General features: G+C 44.3%; 1 protein-coding gene across 1 annotated transcript in view; it reads right to left on the reverse strand.

Moving 5' to 3' along the window:
- Window positions 1-20,475, reverse strand: part of FBXO28 (F-box protein 28) — a 52,998-nt gene extending 32,523 nt beyond the window's left edge. Inside the window, exon 1 of the mRNA XM_073628330.1 lies at window positions 20,264-20,475. Coding sequence (XP_073484431.1) covers window positions 20,264-20,425 — 162 coding nt within the window. The 5' untranslated portion in view covers window positions 20,426-20,475. The remainder of the gene's footprint in view (window positions 1-20,263) is intronic.
- Between the last annotated feature and the right edge of the window lie 2,229 nt (window positions 20,476-22,704).

Consider the following 22,704-nt stretch of genomic DNA (forward strand, 5'->3'; position numbering starts at 1 on the left):
GGCTGTTGTATGAACACCGCATATGAAAACGGTGTTCAAAACACACATATAAGGTATCGCCGCGATCATTAGAGCGAGAGCAATAATTTTAACACTAGACCTCCTCTGTAACTCCAAACATGTAACCTGTAGAAATGTTTAAACATCGCCTATGGAGATTAAGGGTAAAAGTTTGTTGCCATTCCATGAGCGGGTGCAATTTTGAAGCGTGACATGTTGGGTATCAATTTACTTGACATAACATTATATTTCATAATATAATAAAAATTGGCCTAACTTTACTGTTGTCTTATATTTTAAGTCAAAAAAAGTGTATTCCCTCTCCCCCCCCCCCCCCAAAAAAAATTGCGCTTGTAAGACCACTACGTAAATACGGTGTGACAAAGTATTGCAATGACCGCCATTTTATTCTCTAGGGTGCCTGAAAAAAATAATGTAAAATTACTTATAACCCCCAAACATTATAAGTTAACCACTTGCCGACCAGTCGCCGTCATACTGCGGTATGATCCTGTGAACCGTCGTAGCTATACGTCGGCTCCTTTAAGCGGGATAGCAGGCGCACACATGCATCCGCTGCACTGCGGGGTGCCGAAGCTCGTGGCCAACAGTCGCGATGACCACCGGCCATGAGCGATCGCGGGCACGAGAGGCAGATCAGGGACGTGTGTGTGTAAACACACAAATCTCTCTGTCTGCAAGGATAGACAGATCGTGACTTCCTAATAGCTAGGAATCACGATCTGTAATTTCCTCTAGTCAGTCCCCTCCCCCCACAGTTGGTAACACACACAGGGAACACAATTAACCCCTTAATCGCCCCCAAGTGTTAACCCCTTCCCTGGCAGTGCATTTTTATAGCACTGATTGCTGTATAAATGCCAATGGTCCCAAAAATGTGTCAAAAGTTTCCGATGTGTCCGCCCTAATGTCACAGATCACCGCCATTACTAGTAAAAAATAAAAAAAATAATAAAAATTAGGGCTGAAACAACTAATCGACAACTAATCGATTATGAAAATAATCGATTACTATTTTCATAATCGATTAATCGGCCAGTAACATAATGGGGTTAAAAAAATTAAATTGAGCCTTTTATAGTACAAAAAAAGAGCAAATAATCGCTACTGTAAATGTTACTATCACCGTTCTACAGTAAAAAAAAATGAACCCCTTACAATAGAGATTATTTGCTTTTTTTGTACTATAAAGGGCTAATTTTAGGGTTTTTTTTAACCCCATTATGTTACTAAACGTCTTAGACCTGGTTCACATCTATGTGTTTTTTGGTGCTTTTTGCAGAAACGGACTGCAGTTCATTTACATGGTTTCCTATGGGACACATTCACATCTATGCTTTTTTTCAGCCGCTGCGTATTTGGAAAGGGTCAGGGACTTTTTTTTATGCAAAACTGTGCTTTTTTGGTTCAATACACTTCAATGGAAAAGCTGCAGAAAAGCATGTAATGCGTTTTTGTAGCAATTTGTGTTTTTTAATCTGCCCAACAACAAATTGGCCATAAAATGCAAAAAAATTGCAAATTGCAGCAAAATCACGTGAGCAAAAATCAAAATGCACAGCAAAAAGCACTACAGAAACATATCAAAAGCAAACTGCATAGGTGTGTAGCGAGCCTTATGCTGGCCACAGGGATCAATTTTCAGACAAGAATATTCAGACGAAAAATCTTTGTACATTCGCTGAATGAAAGAATGTTTGAAATTTTTACTTGTTTTTAACATTGTTTTTAAAATGAACGAAAACCACATACACCGTCTGAAAATTCCTTTGACCAAGAAGTTTTCTAACATTTCCAAATTGTCACTGTGGTTGAAAATGAACGTCAATTTGACCCCACTAACGATTAGAAAATCGAACAAACGTTCTTAAAATGCCATTTTTTTTTTTGAAGGAAGACATTGTTTAAAAAAAAAAATAAAAAAAAATTGATCTCTGAGTCTGACGATATTTGCCAGATTCACCCCTTTTTTAATAGTATATATCCTCTAATAGCATATACAGTATATCTCTCCTCTAATAGTATATACAGTATATCTCTTCTGTCTGTTATTCTCAGAGTGGATTAGATATGTTGCTCCCTAACCATATAGTTATTTATATTTACCACTGCAAAGAGATATTTAAGAATACATTGCCTTTTTTTTTAAAACTTTACAAATCAACTAAATTATGCACAACACTTTTTTTTTAAGCTTATCAACCGATTAATCGATTAATCGAAACAATAATCGGCCAACTAATCGATTATGAAAATAATCGTTAGTTGCAGCCCTAATAAAAATGCTATAAATCTATACCCCTATTTTGTAGACACTATAACTTTTGCGCAAACCAATTAATATACACTTATTGTGATTTTCATTACCAAAAATATGTAGAAGAATACATATCCGCCTAAACTGAGAAAAAATGTGTTAAAAAAAAAAAAAAAAAAGGATTATATTTATTATAGCAAAAAGTACAAAATATTGTGTTTTTTTTCAAAATTGTCGATTTTTTTTGTTTAAAGCGCAAAAAAATAAAAACGGCACAGATGATCAAATACCACCAAAAGAAAGCTGTATTTGTGGGGGGGGGGGACATCAATTTTGTTTGGGTGCAGCACCGCACGACCTCGCAATTGTCAGTTAAAGCGACGCAGTGCTGAATCGCAAAATATGACCCGGTCACTGAGCAGCCAAATCTTCCAGGGCTGAAGTGGTTAATATCACTTTTTTTTTTTTGCTAGAAACAAGTGTCAAAAAGAGGCGCGGTCCTTAAGTGGTTAAGAAGGATGGCGACTTGTCTGCTCACAATTTATTCATGATATTTTATTACAAGAAGGGGGCTTGCAGTTTAGAGTTAGGCTCCATTCACACTAGCGCGTTTTTTGATGCATTTTGCATTTTGCAGAAATGCACGGGAATTTTTTAACATGGGTTCCTATGGAACATGTTCACATCAATGCCTTTTTGTTTCTCTGCATTTTTGGAAAGGGTCAGGGACTTTTTTTCATGCAAAATGCAGCGTTTTGCATGTAATAGAATTCAATGGACAAGCATCAAAAACGCAAGTGCACCGTTTTTGCAGCGTTTTTGGTGCGTTTAGAGACCATCCAACTAATAGAAGTATATGTATAACTAACGATTGGGTGGTGTGAGGGAGGGAGGGTGGAAGAGGGAAGGTGGGTAGAAGAGGGAAGGTAAAGTAATAATAATTTAGTTTTTTCTGTATAATGAAATATTACATTATATTTTATGATGTTGTATGTTCTCTTTTTGATATTTGAAAAATAATAAAAAGGAAAATATAAAAAAAAAAAAAAAAAAAAAAAAAAGGAGTTAGAGACCATAATTGGCAGGGGAGGAATAGGGGGGGGGAGTAGATTCCTTGACACGACAACATAGCTTAACATGTGTTTGCAGCTGTGATTTTTGCTTTGCTGGTCTGTTTGTGGACTAAAACAAGAAAAGCCACATCAGTTCGTAGACATCTTTCAAGGCAAAAAGATTAGCAGATGTTTGCCATCTGAAATCTATAGGCTGCTATACTAGCAGATGTTCTTTAAAAAGATCCTGTAACGCTCTCAGACCAACGGACTCAGAATTCAAGATCAATTTGTCATGCTTGCCATAACCGAATCAGCAAACCGCTGCATCAGCTGCATTGTGAATGAATCCATTGTGCAGCTAGGAGACAGGGAGGTAAGAGAAGAGCCGTACCTACTGCAGATCCAATCAATCTCCGGCTCAGGGCACCGGGATCACCGATACCATCAACCTCTACATTCACCAGAGGATTAATACAGCTAATACATCAGGGGAAGATAGAGAGGTGCATCTCCGACTTCTATGGAAGAACAGTCAAGCTCTGTGTGCACTTTACAGCAATTTAGTACTTTCCATGAAATCAAATCATCTGGGCTGAAGAATAGGAAATCACTATTCAGTAGGAACATATGACCCTGCCTGCATTTTAAAGCATCACCTATGTGGTCTGTATTGTGATTTAGAACTAATGAAAGCTTTTCTCTGCTCTAATATAAAATATATATATATCTCTTGCTTTAAGCTTAGTAACCTCAGTATATATCCCTGATATTCACTTCTAAGACTCAACCGACAGAACTGCCCTCCCCAATTTTTTTATAACTGGCAGTTAAGGGCCAACACAATGACTGCAACATAGCTGAACAACCAAACCAGCTTCAGGAGAAAACGGAGCTGAAAGCAAAAGAATGCCAAAGCTGGGTGAAAATACAGCGTAATTCTTAACCACTTGACCTCGGGAAGATTTACCCCTCTTCATGACTACGCCATTTTTTGCAAAACATGCACTGCGTTACTTTAACTGACAATTGCGCAGTTGTGCGGCCTTGTACCCAAGTAAAATGTATGTCCTTTTCCCCCCACAAATAGACCTTTCTTTTGGTGGCATTTAATCACCTCTGTTTATTTTTTGCGCTTTAAACTAAAATAGACCTTGAATTAAAAAAAAAAAAAAAAAAATGTGTGCTATAAAACACATCCAATAAAAAAAAAAAAAAAATAATAATAAATTTAGTCCAATATGTATTTTGCTACATATTTTTTGGTAAAAAAAAAAAAAAAAATTCCTAATAAGCATATATTGATTGGTTTGTACAAAAGTTATAGCATCTACAGACTATGGGATACATTTATTTAACAAGTAATGGCGACGATCAGCGACTTAGCGGGACTGCGATATTGTGGTGGACTTTGACACTTTTTGGGGACCAGGGACACTAATACAGTGATCAGTGCTAAAAATATGCACTGTCACTGTATTAATGACGCTGAAAAGGGGTTAACATCTAGGGCAGGGATATGCAATTAGCGGACCTCCAGCTGTTGCAAAACTACAAGTCCCATCATGCCTCTGCCTCTGTGTGTCATGCTTGTGGCTGTCAAGTCTTGCTATGCCTCATGGGACTTGTAGTTCTGCAACAGCTGGAGGTCCGCTAATTGCATATCCCTGATCTAGGGTGATCAAAGGGTTAACTGTGTGCCTAGCCAGTGTTTTACTAAACTGTGTAAGGTGCTTTTACTAGGGGAGGAGATGAAATTTGTGCCCATTTGCAGGGACACAAACAATCCCTTCCCCTGTCATAACGGCAATCTGCCTTGTTTAGATAGGTAGATCGCAGTTCTCCCAACGATCGACTGGAGGACATCAAGTACAGTGGAACCTTGGATTACAAGCAAAATCCAGGAGAATGCTTGTAATCCAAAAGCACTCGCATATCAAAGCGAGTTTCCCCATAGAAGTCAATGGAAAGGAAGATAATTTGTTCCACATTGGCTTCTAATGCATGCAATACCACATGTGGCCAAAGGTGGGGGGCGCCGGAGAGACTCGGAAATACTCAGAGACAGCTCGGGAACGGAGTATTTCCGACTGGCTCCGAGTGTCACCGGTGCCCCGGCACCTCTGGCCAAATGCGATAGTGCACACCCCAGAGGCGTGAATCCTGCTCGTTTTGCGAAACAACACTTGCAAACCAAGTCAGGATTTAAAAAAAGTAATTGCTCGTATTGCGAACTGACCGTTAATTGCGTTAGTCGCAATCCGAGGTTCCGCTGTACCTTGCACCTGCTGATTGGCTTCGGCTGTATGTAATCACAGCAGAAGCGAGCCGCCGGCGCCGTGCATAAGATACCCTTTACCCGGAAGTGTTGGAACACACACACACACACGTGATCCAGCGCACAGGTGACGCTCTGTAGCAATAAAACTGCTATAGGGCAGGCTTAAAGTGGTTAAAAGAAATCTGCAAGGACTGAATGATAGAAGATGCCTCTGCTGGCTTTTCGTTGTCACCCAGGTACTGGCTTTACTACCTAAAGGAGAACGCCTGGTAAAAAACAGTCAAATGTATTAAAGACAAACCAAAGAAATTCCTTGCACTAGCAAATAAAATATAAATAAGGACTGCTGTGCTGCATCCACTACACAATCTAGAAACTAGACATAAAAAAAGCTATTTCTAAAGTGGACGCTCTGTCGCTTTAAAATGCATTCAATAATGTTATATAATATACTATTACTATACCATGAGAAGGTACCAATAGTGTAATCTTAGTGCATAGAATCTACATGAAAAAAAATAAAAATGAAACCAAAAAAAAAATAAAATTTTCAATAAAGATGCAATAATGCCATTAAGAATTATTTTAGAAGTGGCAAAAGACACTCAAGTCCTAAAACATGTGTTGTTATATTATACAGGATTTATATGGTGCCAAGCAGTTTGCGCAGCGCTTTACAACATGAGGGCAGATATATTATAATATGATAATTCACCCGCAACCTAAAATAAAAATGAACATATAAAGTGTATATATCCATACAGATGGACAATTCAAATATGAATAAAGCAGCATATACAAACACATGTTATTTAGTGACAAAGACAAAAATTATAAAAGTGAACTAGAAAATGCATTTCCTGGGGAAAATGCGTGGGAATGCTGAATAGCTGAATTGCTAAAACTGCCCCCATCATATTGCCATCAAAACTGCCCCATCAGAATTGCCCCATCAAAATTGTCCCCATCAAAACTGGCCCATCATATTGACACCATCAAAACTGCCCCATCACATCACATGCCCCAACAGAAGCTTTGGTAACCATGGCAACAAAAGCAACACAGTACAGTCTGATTAATGGTGGCTAAAATTTCCTGAAATGACCTCTAAACAAAAAGCAAAACAAACTGAAAAGATATAGCCAGATAGCTGAATATTTTGTGAACATTATAAAGTTTGTTTGGCGTCTGTAGGTGAAAGTATGAAGGAGCTGAAACTTTTGGGAGCGGAAGAAGATTTTAAGGATCTGAAGCATGCTCCCATTGACTTCAATGTTAAAAAAAAAGTGATAAAAAGCTTAATATTTTAAAAAGAATAAATGGTAGAAAAAAAGTTGAAAAAGTCCCATCATCAGCTGAAAGAGACGAATGTTTTAATAGTTGAATGGTTTTAATAGCTGAAAGTATGCAGAAGTTACGCAGAGCCAAAAAACGGACGGAATAATAAAAATGAAATAAAATCGAATAACAATAGTGGGACTGCTAAAGCAGTCCCACTAATAAAACGCACACAAAAAAAAAAATTGTGTATAATGTCTGTACAGATGGATACAAATCCTGGTGAATAGTCCAAAATCAAGATGGAAAATCCCAAAAGGATATGTGTGTCGTTTTATCCTTTGGGATTTTCCATTTTGGAATTTTAAAGGATAAGCATCCATCTGTACGGACATTATACACTTATTTGCCTATTTGTCCCAGCACCATTTTCAAAACGTCAGCCAGTCTCAGCAGCTTCTGCAGGCCTCTTCTGGCACTAGTTCTAGTACCACGGGCTGTCAGTGACAGCCAGGGCCCCGAAGTGCCAAGTTCAGGAGCTCCTGGGCTTCCAATGCTTCTACAGACCGCTCTATAGAGCTTGGACATCACCAATATATTTCCAACCTGACATTTTCCCATTTATGGTAACTACAGATACAAGATGCTCTTTTCTTTGCTCTACTTGTCCAAAGCACAGATTTGCTTTAAATATTAAGTGAGCAATGGCACTTACCATATTTTAATCATCAAAGGCCCAGGTTAAGTGCATTTTCATTCATTGCATGGCTCTAATCAGGTGCTTCAAAAACACCTCCCGCCACTGTAATTCAGGCGTCCCGAAAAGAGAGTGACAGCGGCGGCCATGGATAGATTCATGCAATGCATGAATCTATCCATTGGTCATATGGGGGTGGCTGGAGAGAGGGGGCGGTGCCCGTGTGCCCTTATGGACGCACCGCCACTGGTACAAAGTAAGGTCCGTTGTACATGCATTGAAAACTGGCTAGTTCAGAGGGTGGTGATAAATGGGGAGCACTCAGAATGGTCAGGGGTGGGTGATGGGGTCCCCCAGGATTCTGTGCTGGGAGCAATCCTATTTAATTTGTTCATAAATGACCTGGAGGATGGGGTAAACAGTTCAATCTCTGTATTTGCGGACGATACTAAGATACCGGTAAGCAGGGCAATAACTTCTCCGCAGGATGTGGAAACCTTGTAAGAAGATCTGAACAAATTAATGGGGTGGGCAACTACATGGTAAATGAGGTTTAATGTGGAAAAATGTAAAATAATGAAATTGGGTAGCAAAAATATGAATGCAATCTACTCGGGGGGGGGAGGGGTACTCTGGGGATCAAGCTGCTGCTAACAAAGCAAACAGAATATTGGCATGCATTAAAAAGGGGATTAATTCCAGAGATAAAACGATAATTCTCCCACTCTACAAGACCCTGGTTCGGCCGCACCTAGAGTATGCTGTCCAGTTCTGGGCACCAGTCCTCAGGAAGGATATCCTGAAAATGGAGCGAGTACAAAGAAGGGCAACAAAGATTATAAAGGGACTGGAGGATATTAGTTATGAGGAAAGGTTACGAGCACTGAACTTATTCTCTCTGGAGAAGAGACGCTTGAGAGGGGATATGATTTTAAATACTACACTGGTGACCCCACATTAGGGATAAAACTTTTCAGCAGAAGGGAGTTTAATAAGACATATAGCCACTCAAAATGAGAAGAAATTAGATTTAACCTGCGTAGAGGGTTCTTTACTGTAAGAGCGGCAAGGATGTGGAATTCCCTTCCACAGGCGGTGGTTTCAGCGGGGAGCATCGATAGTTTCAAGAAACTATTACATAAGCACCTGAACGACCACAACATACAAGGATATACAATGTAATACTGACATATAATCACACACATAGGTTGGACTTGTGTCTTTTTTCAACCTCACCTACTATGTAACCGGGCGATCGAACACCGCCAATCACTCGGTTTTCAGGGCTCCCCAAACAGAGAGCTGTAGACGGTCAGTCACAGCTCTTCTCCCTCCTTGCTCATTGGAGGGCCGAGCTGGGGAGGGGGTGGGGTGGTCGGCTCAGTCTCTTAGCGGCCTGCTGAGAGGCTGAGCAGGGTGTCAGTCCAGGCACCTGGCAGATCCATACTCTTATTGTCAGGATGACTCGGTGCCTGGACTGATATCCGTGACGTCAGCAGAGAGCATAAAAAGGGTCACAGGAGTGCAAAACGAATTGCACTCCTGTCATCCATAGGAGAAGTCCAGCCAAACGAGCTTTGGCTGGACTTCTCTAAGCTTTGACAAAAAAAAACAAAAAAAAACTGGAGGCCAATTGGTTTTTATGTACAGCTGCACCAGATTTTGCACTCTCCAGTTTTAGTAAATCAATCCGTGTGTCTTACAGCAAAAGTAAGACTTTAAGATGGAAGACTGTAGGTTTGGGGGCGGAAACCCGTTGATCACAATCCACATGTGGACCGCGGGCAGGTGAGACAGGTGGATCACAAACAGATCCCCAGGTTGCCGACACGTTTTTTTCCTCAAGAGATTCATAGCACGCAGGCACACGTTGAACCAATCCTGCCTGCAGAGACAGCCCCCCGTCCCGCAACTGCACGTATGCAAGGGGCGGGGGCTGTCTCTACAGGTGGGATTGGTTGAACAGAAATAGTTTGGGAGGGTTAGGGCCCGTGACTAAACATGCCCGAGCTCTTCCACTGACTGCATTGTGCGCCTCCACATCCGTCCTCCCTCTCCGATCTATCCAAGGCACTTGGGGGATCAGAACATGCAGCTCTGCAATGACAGCTTCCCTGCGCCACTCTGCATAAGTTAAAAAAAAAAAAAAAAACAACTTTTGAGCCCTCCCGACCCCCCCCCCCCCCCAATACTATACCCTCCTGACCTCCCTGCACCATGCCTTCCTGACCCCCCAGTACCAGGCCATCCTGAGCCTCCCTGCACCATGCCCTCCTGACCTCCCCAGTACCAGGCCATCCTGAGCCTCCCTGCACCATGCCCTCCTGACCTCCCCAGTACCAGGCCATCCTGAGCCTCCCTGCCCCATGCCCTCCTGACCTCCCCAGTGCCATACCCTCCTGACCCCCTTGCTCTCTGCTCTACTGACCTCTCTACACTGCCCTAAATACTATTTACACTGGCCAGGAATCAGAGAAGATAACCAGGCCTGAAACTAATAATCAGCCAGCAGTACCAGATGTTCTGTTTTCATGATGAACTCCAGCATTAGCCTTGTGAGGGTAACCAATTACTCCCCAAACATGTCAATCAATTGTGAAAAGAGTATGCTGAGTTTCTCACTAAATCTAACATTTTAAAGGTAGGCCAAGTTTATATTTCTACAGTTAAATTAGTTTTATAAGATTTTTCTAAGTGTTCTTTACTTTTCATTGGGGGCTTGCTAGTTAAAATCTTAAAAAATAAAGAAATTAAAAAAAAAAGGGCACAGCACCCGGTGATCTTCGGTCTCTTCCATGTTGTTTTGGTAGATCTCCACCTCTCAAAGGTTGCAGGTTACCCCTGCTAGGTCTTCTCTGTCATAAATGTTTCTTCCTGCCTCTCAGTACTTTTTTTCTTCACTGTATACTGAGCCAAACATGGGCAGCTCAGTGTAGAGCAGGGGTAGGCAACCTCGGCCCTCCAGCTGTGGTGAAACTACAAGTCCCATGAGACATTGCAAGACCCTGACAATCATAGGCATGACTCCTAGAGGGAGAGGCATGATGGGATTTGTAGTTTCACCACAGCTGGAGTGCCGAGGTTACCTACCCCCTGGCGTAGAGTCTCAGCATAAAATTGTGCTGTGATGGAGTAACTCCTGTGTGCATGAATGGGAGTTGTGTCACCTTGTTCCGGCCAATCAAGATGGCTGAAGACCCAAAACCCAGAAGATGACAAGGTGGAGATAAAAGCAGTGTTGGAGGGGAATTGCCACAATGCTCTGCATACTTGCAGGTTTTGAAAAATGCTCCTGGGGACCCAAAAAGATGAATTTGCTTTGGCAGTTTACTTCAACATTAAGTGCAAAAATATGTACACTTAGACCCATGAGCCCTGCACATTGTAAATGGTAGTGAGGATATGCCACGGTTTCAGGAGGTAGTTTATGTGCAGAGAACTGCCCTAATCTGCTGAAAAACCCACACAATAATACCAAATTACATTACATCTGCCACACAAGAAAGTTCCACAAAAAAATTATACTATATTATAATGAAAATATATATATATATATATATATATATATATATATATATATATATATATATATATATATATATATATATATATATATATATATATATATATATATATCCATATATCCATCACATCAGACACACTGCTTATAAACAAGAGATTAAAATCGTCTAATCCACTTTGAAGTTGCCTGAAGCAAAGAAGCTTGCACAGTGCTATAGCATGATGCTATCTTTAAAGTGTATTTCCGCTTTTCCTGCCAAATTGGGAGAACACCTACTTTGTTTTTTATTACATGTTCCCATTCACATAGTATAACTTCAAAAATAAATACTGAATATCTTTTTAAGTGCATACATTTCCTCATTAGCTTTCCCCTTTTAATATTAAAGGATAAGTTCAACTTTTGGGAAAAAATAATAAAAGCACATTTTTTTGCAGCTAAAAGCAGATTTCAGGTGCAATGTCAAGCTCCGGCAGACTCTCAGGACAGCTATCTCCCCAAACCTCATAGGACAGGCAGATCAATGGACTATAATAGCGCTCACTAGCACCCCCGCAGTTCATTGAGAACGACAAGCAGTCAGCTGCAATGGCTGGCAGTACTTGTAGGCATTGATTCACAAGAAACTTAATGAATGACATGGCTGTGTGGGCAGACTACCACACAGCCACGCTATATTCAAATTGTGACAGTGGGTATGGAGAAGATCCCCCTCCTGCTATCACAGGGAGGAGGGGGGAGGAGCAGGGAGGCTCTGTCTCTGCTGACAGGACAGAGCTCTGCATTGTTTACATATGCAGCGCTCCGCCCTGTGTCTCTCCTCTGCGATCAGTGGGTGCCAGCGGTCATCCATTGGTCGACACCCGCTGATCAGCTTCTGCTGTGACCAATCACAGCAGAAGCGGTGCACGCACCCCCTACATGCAAGCGCAGAATCACGTATATACAAGCAATTCTGCATCTACCCTATAGCAGTAAATATGCGATAGGGCGGTTGGCAAGTAGTTAAGAAGGGGGCTAGGGCACTATGTTTACAAGAAATAACCCTGTCTGTACTGTGCAGGCAGCTCTCATTATCAGTTGTAAAATAAAAAGTCCTAAAATAGAGAGAGATCTTGAGGCCTGGTTGGTACATTGTATGGTAGGTAATGCACTTTCCCCAAGTTTTCCCCTTTAGTTACACAATTGTTAAAAATAGTTTGTATAAACTTGCCCTAAAGAAACAACCAGAAAAGCAAGAAATGTTTTAAAATATTTTTTGGTCTGTAGTGTGAATGGGAGTACAAACATATAGATGGGGGTTAGGGGTTCTCAAATTTGACTGCAAAAGTGAAAATGGTCTTTAGGGTACATTCACACCTGCGAAAGCACCCTGCCAGCAATTGCATGCAAGAATCCTAGGAGGGGTTCCCGCAATTAGCTGTAAGCAGGCAGCCCCACTGAAAGCAATGGGAGGCTGCCTTCTCTCGCAGCTAATTGCACCCACACGCATGTAATTGCTGGCAGGGTGCATTTGCAAGTGTGAACGTACCCTTAAAAATGACGATTTGGTTAGTGAGGATTAAGTAGGTGTATTGAAGCCCCCAACCTCACCAAAGCCCACTGCAAGGGTTAATCGTCTTACTTATTGAAATAAAATGATTAGGATGCAAATATCCATAAAACTGTAGGGACCCTCTTTCTGGCATAAAAGAAGTAGAATAATGGGATTTCTTTCTGCATTACATTCCGAGAAGGAAGGTGCAGTTATTTCAGACCCCTCTGCAGCGGTAGCAGAGGTCCCTTCAAAGGTGTCCCTGTTTCAGCAATAGAAGCAATGACAGCCTGCTGTGTATCCTTCTAGAGATGCTGCAAGGACAGAGGCTACCAGGGAGTCTTTAACTGAAGGAGGTGTCTGCTGACAATCTAGATGAGGCAAGCTAGAAATTCTCCCATACTGTAATGCTAAAAGGATAAAAAGGGGGGGGGGGGGGGGGGTGTACTAATTGCAGGGGTAACATTCATACACTATTATTCTCACCTTATACTGCGTGCCGTCCTATTAATGGAGATGGCACAGAGTTCTTCTGCTCAAAGATAAAACAGAATTGTTATTGAATATTAAACTTGCTTTATGAGCTACAAAGTAGCAACGTTTTGGATTACATTCATTGTAGCAGTGAAAGAATTACATGTAACGTAAAACTTTGCCAATTTCAAAGCTCTGTTAGGCCTCATGTACACTGTTCCTGGTAAACGGACGTTCAGAGGCAGTTGGATGCTTTTTTCAGCTGCCCCTGAACTCGTCCAATGTTATCTTATCAGTACATGTACACAGGTTCGTTTAATGTCCTTTTTAGGTAGTTGAGTTTAGAGGCCTTTTTTGGAAAGCAAACAAAATGAGTTCAGGAGTTGAGTTTAGAGGCATTTCAAGCGCCAAACGCGGTAACTCGCGATTAGCCGCGTTTCGTTTACAGGCGTTTTTAATTTTTGGCTATTTAAAAAAAATATATTTTTTTTTCAAACACTTCTAAAATGCAAACGCGGCATGTAAACACAGCAAAGCGGACGTTTAAACTTGGGTTACCATCTGTCAAGTTAAATCGTTCAGGAAAGGTTGTAAAAACGTCTCATGTACATTAAGCCTTACCGCTTTTCTTTTAGGCCTCGTTCACACCAGAACGTGGTTTGGAAAATCCGCGTTACATGCGCGTTTCCTGCATCGCGTTCAAAAAGCATTAGGTGTGCAATTTACTGCGAGTGACAGTGCATTCCTAATGACAACCCAAACACAGATCACAAACACAGTGCATGTGCCTGCACTGGATTGCATAGAACTGCAGTAACAGTGTGATCAGGTTGCAGAACGTTGAATGGGCTGAAAAAGAAAAAAAAAAAAAAAAAAAAAAAAAAAAAAAAAAAAATCGCATCACACAGGATCGCGGACCACCATTCAGTAAATAGGTTTGAACCAGCCCGTATAACTAATAAGGTCTCTTTCAGAGAAAGAGAAAACAGGCGGCTGAGCTGTAAAATAACAGCTGGACAGGGGTCTCGGGGTAAAGAGTTGGGTCTCTTTCAGGTGGGTATTCAGGGGGCAGGAAAACTGGGAGGCTGATCTGCCAATTTAATTCCCCCCCCCCCCCAGCCACCCATTCAAACTGCAAAATAACAGCTGGACGGAGCCATTCACAAGCCGCTACATTTTTAACTCAGAGTGCAGAGTTTGACAAGCGACAGCACTTGTCAAAGTCGCCCATCAAGTTTAATGGGGCTGTGCTGCAACCGTGTATAATGCATGCGACTGTGGCTTGGTAGTGTGGCATTATAAGGTTAAATCAAGTGGTGAGGAGGCATTATAACATCTGCTCACCACCCGTCAAACGCTCTCTGAAAAGCAATCCAAACGCTTATCACTCTTTTCACCATCACGCTTATCAGTGTATTTTTCATGTACAAGAGATTTCCCAGTCCAGTAACCCCTGATTTGTGTAATGGAGCACCTCATGGAAGATAGAAATTAAATGTATCTCTGGGGATGGAGAAATAGGATTCAGTATGCATCGCTGACTTATTTCATTTCAAGGTGAGCCTTTTGTAATGTGCTCTTTCTTATGGGTTCGCGGGCTCCGGCAATTTGAATGGCTGAGCCGCGATGATGTCACTCCAGAGCATGTGCTGTTCTTTCAGAGCACATGCTCCAGTGACGTCACCGGATTCCAGTGAAAATCTCCTATACGGTGCACATTTAGGAAGTATTCATTTTTCCTACACGCAAGTTAAGTTTTATTAAAAGCTTATCTGTAGGTAAAAAAAAAAAAAAATCACAAAGTAGAGTTTACTACCACTTTAACCTCTTCACTACCACGCTTATGCCAAATGAAAGCTACAGTGCGGTAGCACATTTCTGGGAAGGTGTCTTGACATCCTCCCATGATTGCGCTTCCCACACGCCCCCTGCGGCGCACATCGGCAGTGAGCTGTGGTCGCTGTGTCCTTTTCCAACACATCTGATCACAGATCTGGGTAAAGAGCCAATCACAGCGGCTATTTACTATGTGACCAGCTGTGTCCAATCGCAGCTGCTCATAGAATAAACAGGGTTTGCTGGATATCGGCAGTCTTCTCATCATGCTGACGGTGCGTGAGGAGAGCCGACAAGCAGCAATCCACCCAGAAGACATCTACACTGATAATCAGTGCGTGCCAATCAGTGCCACCCTATCACTACAGCCCATCAGTGAAAGATAAAAATTACTTATTTACAACATTTTATAACAGAAACTAAGAATTAAAAAAAAAAATTGTTTTTTTTTTAGTTTATTTAGCAAGAAAATAAAAACCCCAGTGGCAATTAAATATCATCAAAAGAAAGCTCTGTCTGTCTCAAAATAAAATGATAAAAGTTACATATGGGTACAGTATTGCATAACCATGCAATCGTCAAAAGTTCACACAAAAAAACAGCACAAGGGACATTACCTATGATCGATGCCATGTGTGCTTTGTATGCCGTCTCCTCCTTTAATAAAAACCCCGCTCCTCTGATTTCCCAATGCCTGGTTCCGCAATCTTGTGTTGTGGCCAGGGTTAATGGCATTGACAGAGCTGTTACAGACACTCATCAAGACTCCCGACTACGCCCACCCTTTCCACCCAGCTCCTCTATTCATAGAAGCCGGTTCTACAGCTTAATGAATGGATGAGGTGGACCTTTCAATCATTCACCAGTCCTCAATTCATAGATCTTGTTTCACTCCTAGAAGCTGTAGTATGACTTCCATGAATGGAGGAGCTGGGTGTACATGGTGGGCGTACTTGGGCACACTTGATGAGTGCCTTTCACAGCTCTATTGGCTCTATTAACCTCCATCATACCAGGATTGCAGCACCAGGGGTGAGGAAATCAGAAGAAGAGTAAATAACATCCCTTGTGCTTTTTTTTTTTTTACATGTAGGCTTTAAAAAGTTAAACTCCACTGCTTTGGGTAGATTTGGATTAAGAAGATTTTTAGCTTCAAACATTTTTTCTTTATTATGAAAATCAAAAATCCAGGACAGCTAGCTCTGTCCTCCCTCTCACCTGCTCAACAGCAGAGTGCATGTCAGTCTGAGAGTCACAAGTGTTCAATCTGTGCATGCAAAAGTGAAAGGGGGCCATACCAATGGAAACAGGGAGCAATTTCAAAGTGGAACTTGTCAGAAAATTTAAGAGGAGGTCCAGCCCTCCCACCAAAAAATTAAAAGTCAGCAGCTACAAATACTGTTTTAATATTGGGACACTTACCTGTCCAGGTATCCCACGATGTCGGCACCCCGGCCGATTTTTCCGATTGGCTCTTGGGTGCTGCCGCCATTCGTAAGGAAAACCGGCAGTGAAGCCTTTCACCTTCACAGCCAGTTCCCTGAAGCGCGCTGTGCTTTCTAACTGGCCCGGCGGTGGAGAAAGGAGGGGGGCCAAATGTAAACAAGCAGAGCTTCCACTTTTGAGTGGAACTCCGCTTTAAGTCCCGTTAGATCACTTCAGGCTGACCCCTTTTTGCAGTTATAGTTATGTAAAACATTTATAAGTACACTGTAATACACTGTGGGGGTTATTTACTAAAGGCAAATCCACTTTGCACTACAAGTGCACTTGGAAGTGCAGTCGCTGTAGATCTGAGGGGGACATGCAAGGAAAATAAAAAAACAGCATTTTTGCTTGTACATGATTGGATGCTAAAATCAGCAGAGCTTCCCCTCAGATCTATAGCGACCGCACTTCCAAGTGCACTTGTAGTGCAAAGTGGATTTGCCTTTAGTAAATCAACCCCCTGTGACTTATCCAGCTCTGCACATGCTCAATTGCTCTCTATTCTTAGCCCTGTGCCTAAAATCAGAGGTGGATTTCACTGGCAGATTCAACAGGTATTTGTGGCACTTCGCAGGAGGACTAAAGAAAACTACATGCAGATGTACTTACTGTAGAACATTTTTTTTTTTTTTTTTTTTTTTTTTAGTAGAAGGCCATAGTTCTACTTTAAAATAAGCCTGTAACGAGTGGACAATCATTGCTGACCTCCTGAAAATGCCAGTTGCCTGGATGTTTATAATGAGAAAAGCCATCCTATGTGCATGCCTGTTCCTGGTTCTTGTCTCAACAAACGTAAGCAAAAGGATCAGACCAACAGCCACATGAAATTTAACAGGAAAGGCCAGCAATGGCCTCTACTATGACAGGTTCACTATAAAGAAATCCAAAATATATATGTAGGCTGCCATTGCCGATCTTATTAAAAAACAACCTGCTTATTTGTTCCAAGTCACTGACCTGAAACAACAGCGCAGCCGGTGCAGATCAGAACTCTGAATACTTCTTTCATGTCAGCGTAAGAGCCGGTTCACACGGGGGTGACTTGTCAGGCGATCTAGCCGCCTGACAAGTCGCCTCCCGTTTTGTACAATGGAACCGTTCTAATCGGAGCGACGCAAGTCGCTCCGACTTAGAAGAAAGGTTCCTGTACTACTTTGGGGGCGACTTGCATAGACTTCTATACAGAAGTCGTCTTGCAAGTCGCCGCGGCAGTCGTGTGCAGGTCGCCTCGGTGAGGCGACCTGCAAGTCGTGCCGCTTCTAATGTGAATCAGCGCGAAGGATTGAAACCATTGAGTCAAGACAGCCAGGCAGCCGAGTATTTTCAGGAGGTCAGCAATGGCAACCCCTTGTATTTCTCTCACCACAGACGTTCTGTGAAGTGGAACCAAACCCTCCTATCGGTTTCAGCCAAGGAAGCTGCCATCTTCAACTGCCATGGTGCTGCACCAGGGATCAGTTATAACACCGACCATTAGATGGTTTGACAGTTTGGTTTAGAGCTCAGACAATTTAAGTGTTTTTTTTTTAAACCATTAATGGGTTTTAGTTCTGCTTTAAAGGTGCAAAATATCTCATAGTGATACTGACTTTGTAAAGGGCTCCGCTTGCACCAGGTATACTCACCTTCCCTGTGCACCCCTAGGCCCCTCCCACACGTGGACCGTTTGTTTTATCAGTCCAGTCACTTCAAAGAAAAAAAAAACATATGAAGTTTAAATCAGTTTGTCATCCGTTTTTTTACATCCTCCAGCTAGAGTCCTTAACCCCTTGTGTCCCGGAGCCATTCTTCATGCAAAAACAGACCGTTTGTCCGTTCACATAGGATCCGTTTTTAACGGAAAAAAAAAAAAATAGAGCTTTGATCCGTTCCAAAAAAAAGAGATGTTGACAGAAGCGGATGTAAAGGGATGATCATCCAATTTTCCATAGAGATGCATTGATGTCCGTTTTTCATCTGTCAACGGATAGATGAAAAATGGACAAATAGTTTGCATGTGTGAAAGGGGCCTTATCACTCCAACTTCCATCCACTACACCTGCATCAGGGGACGCCCGGTCCATACCACAAGCGGGGGGGCACAGGCGCGCCCCCCGTCCATACCACACACGGGGGGCACACGTGTGAAAGGGGCCTTATTGCTCCCACCTCCATCCACTACACCTGCATCAGGGGACCCCCGGTCCATACCACACGTGGGGGGCACAGGCACCCCCCCGGTCCATACCACATGCGGGGGGCACAGGCACCCCCCCGGTCCATACCACACGCGGGGGGCACAGGCACCCCCCCGGTCCATACCACACGCGGGGGGCACAGGCACCCCCCCCCCCCCCGGTCCATACCACACGCGGGGGGCACAGGCACCCCCCCCCCCCCGGTCCATACCACACGCGGGGGGCACAGGCACCCCCCCCCCCGGTCCATACCACACGCGGGGGGCACAGGCACCCCCCCCGGTCCATACCACACGTGGGGGGCACAGGCACCCCCCCCCAGTCCATACCACACGTGGGGGGCACAGGCACCCCCCCCCAGTCCATACCACACGTGGGGGGCACAGGCACCCCCCCCCAGTCCATACCACACGTGGGGGGCACAGGCACCCCCCCCCAGTCAATACCACACGTGGGGGGCACAGGCACCCCCCGGTCCATACCACACGTGGGGGGCACAGGCACCCCCCCCCGGTCCATACCACACGTGGGGGGCACAGGCACCCCCCCGGTCCATACCACACGTGGGGGGCACAGGCACCCCCCCCCGGTCCATACCACACGTGGGGGGCACAGGCACCCCCCCCTGGTCCATACCACACGTGGGGGGCACAGGCACCCCCCCGGTCCATACCACACGTGGGGGGCACAGGCACCCCCCCGGTCCATACCACACGTGGGGGGCACAGGCACCCCCCCGGTCCATACCACACGTGGGGGGCACAGGCACCCCCCCCGGTCCATACCACACGTGGGGGGCACAGGCACCCCCCCCGGTCCATACCACACGTGGGGGGCACAGGCACCCCCCCGGTCCATACCACATGCAGGGGGCACACGTGTGAAAGGGGCCTTATCGCTCCCACCTCCATCCACTACACCTGCATCAGGGGACCCCCGGTCCATACCACATGCGGGGGGCACAGGCGCCCCCCATCCATACCACATGCGGGGGCACAGGCCGCTAACCCCCGGTCCAAACCACACAGGCGCCCCTGGTCCATACCCCAAGGGGGGGCACAGGCCACCACCCAGTTCCATACCACATGTGGGGGCACAGGCCGCCAATCCCCGGTCCATATAACACAGGCACCCCCGGTCCATACCACATACGGGGGCACAGGCTACCACCCCCCAGTCCATACCACATGCGGGGGGGGGGGGGGGCGTGGTATAGACATAGTAGGGGAAAGGTGGAGTCCGTGTGTTGAAGTGGGAAGGAAAAGAGTGCAAGATAGAGAGAGGGAGAAATGTAAGGTGACAAAACTGGAACAATATATTCTCATCTATGGCAATGGATGGGGGAGGGGTGATATAGAGTAAGTGGGTGGTTTGCCCCTGTCAGCAGTAGTTGGGGGGTATTATGGGGGGGGGGTAATAAGTATTGCCCCCTGTCAGTTGTAGAGAGAGGGGTAATAATTGTCTCATGGCAGGTGTAGGGGTCATTGGGGGAGGGGGTGGTATGTATTGCCCCCTGACAGATGTAGGGGGTATCAGGGAAGGGATGCAGCAGGCAGAGCTCCTGGGTAGGTAGGTAGATAGGGGAAGGGGTAGTGAAGGGTAAAGCACGCACAGCGCCCCCTCCCGGCCGGCTCCCTTCTCTCACCAGGCGCAGTTGGCTGATCTGGTCGTAGCTCAGGAAGTTCAGGATGTTCTCGATGGCCACAATGGGGAGGTTAAGCAGCGTGCTGCACTCCGGGGAGCCCCCGGGGGACGAGGAGCCCCCCGTACCGCACTCACTCCCCCTCTCCTCCCCGGCTGCCGACATCTTTTTTTTTCCTCCAGAGCAAACACCCGCCCCCGGCTGACGTCACTTCCGTCACTGAGGCGACCGTCGTCCTAATACAGAAGGGGCGGGGCTATGCTGTGCCTGTGTCTGAGGGTAGAACACACTGCCCTGTATGTGAGGGGCTCATCCCTGTATGAGGGGGATGGTATATGGGAGTTTATGTAACACCAATAAAGTCGAATATGGCAGATTAGCCGTCCTCACATGTAGTGGCTGCTTCAGTTACATTCTTCCAGCCTGGTTTCCTCTTTATTTTCCTGCCAGTAACACACTTCCTGACCCAGGGTGACAACACTCTGTTCACTGTATCTATGGAGGAGCAACGTTGTCACCCTAGGACAGAAGGTGTATTAGGACTGCAAAACACCCACCTCTGCCCATCTTCATGACATAGGGGGAGGTGTTCTGCGGAGCACTCCTGACATGTTTTTCTGGGCCCCACTATCCCACCCGCTGACCTGAGACCCGCATGGATAGAGGTGAGGGAGACCAAGGAACGTCCATTCGCTGATCTTCCCTAGTAAAGAAGAACCCGAAAGCGACACATATTTCATCACTTAAGTTTCTGATCTCACTTTCCCCAGCTGCTGTGACTGAGTAAGAAGCCAATGGAGGGCAGGGAAACAGACCCCTGATGTCCTCTTAGGCTCGGTTCACAAAGGGGCAACACGACTCTGGCCGCGACTTTGCGAGGCAACCTGGACACGACCTGAGGGCGACACCACAGCGCAACTTGGGGCGACTTACAAGGCGACTTCAAGTCGCCTCCAGGACAGGGGACTTTCCAGTGGCCAATCAAACAACAATCAGCTCTGTGGGAGGGAGGGGTTTGCTTGAGAAAACCATCTTCTTTTCCTGTATTGTTGCTTCAGTTAAGACACAATCCGACTTTGGAGGCGACTTCCATTGAAATCAATGGGTACAAGTCGCCTAGAAGTCGGATTGAAGTAGTACAGGAACCTTTTCTGAAGTCGGAGCGACTTCAGTAGCGTACATTAAGACGGCTCTCATTCACTTGAATGGAATTTCTGATGTCAAGCGACTTGGGGCGACTTGAGGTCTGACAAGTCGGATCCCAAGTCGCGGTAGTGTGAACCGGCACTTAGGGTCAGTTCACAGCAATTGCAGTGTAAAATCACATATTTTCCCACACTACACAGGAATTCACTGCCGTCTGCAGATGTGTGCGGGTGACATTCATCCTTAATAACACCCCCCACACATCTTACAAACGCAGGTGCATTCACAACCCCCAAAACACACAGTAACATAAATGTGGTTTGGTGTGGCGCATTTTTCAAAGTTGTGCCTGTTTTACTTTTTGCTCATTCAGCAGCCCATTGAAATGAATTGACTGTAAAAAACACGCTGCACAGGAACGCACAAAGCCGCACACACCTTTCCTGGTGTGAACCTGTAGGCAGGTGCAGTGTACTTTCTCCACTGCGGGTGGCGCTCTTCTGCAGCAGCACTGCAGTTGGAGAGGAAGCCAAAAAGAACACAGTTCCTCTATGGTTTCCTGGGTCACTGGGGAAGCACTTGGATGTTACCGACCCTAGTGACTCTGGTAGCCATCTTGGGTCAAGCAGAGCCTATTTAACTACTTGCCTAAGCCACTTCCCTACCAGGCCAATTCTGACATTTCTCTCCTACATGTAAAAATCATCATTTTTTTGCTAGAAAATTACATAGAACCCCCAAACATTATATATGTTTTTTTAGCAAAGACCCTAGAGAATACAATGGCGGTTGTTGCAACTTTTTATCTCACACAGTATTTGCGCAGGAATTTTTCGAACACGTTTTTTTTGGGAAAAAAACAGTTTTGTGTTTTAAAAAAAAACAAAACAGTAAAGTTAGCCCAATGTTTTTGCATATTATGAAAGATGAAGTTACGCCGAGTAAATAGATACCTAACATATCACGCTTCAAAATTGCACACGCTCGTGGAATGGTGCCAATGTTCGGTACTTAAAAATCCCCATAGGCGATGCTTGAAATTTTTTTACTGGTTACATGTTTTGAGTTACAGAGGAGGTCTAGTGACAAAATGATTGCTCTCACTCCAACGTTCGCGGCGATACCTCACATGTATGGTTTGAACACCATTTTCATATGTGGGCGGGACTTACGTATGCGTTCACTTCTGCGTGCGAGCACACGGGGACAGCGGCGCTTTAAAAACATTTTTTTTTTTTTATTGATAATTATATTTTGTTTTTTTTATTTTGACACTTTTTTGAAAAAAAAACATTTTT

This window comes from Aquarana catesbeiana, linkage group LG04, assembly GCF_042186555.1.
Source record: "Aquarana catesbeiana isolate 2022-GZ linkage group LG04, ASM4218655v1, whole genome shotgun sequence".
NCBI lineage: Eukaryota > Metazoa > Chordata > Amphibia > Anura > Ranidae > Aquarana > Aquarana catesbeiana.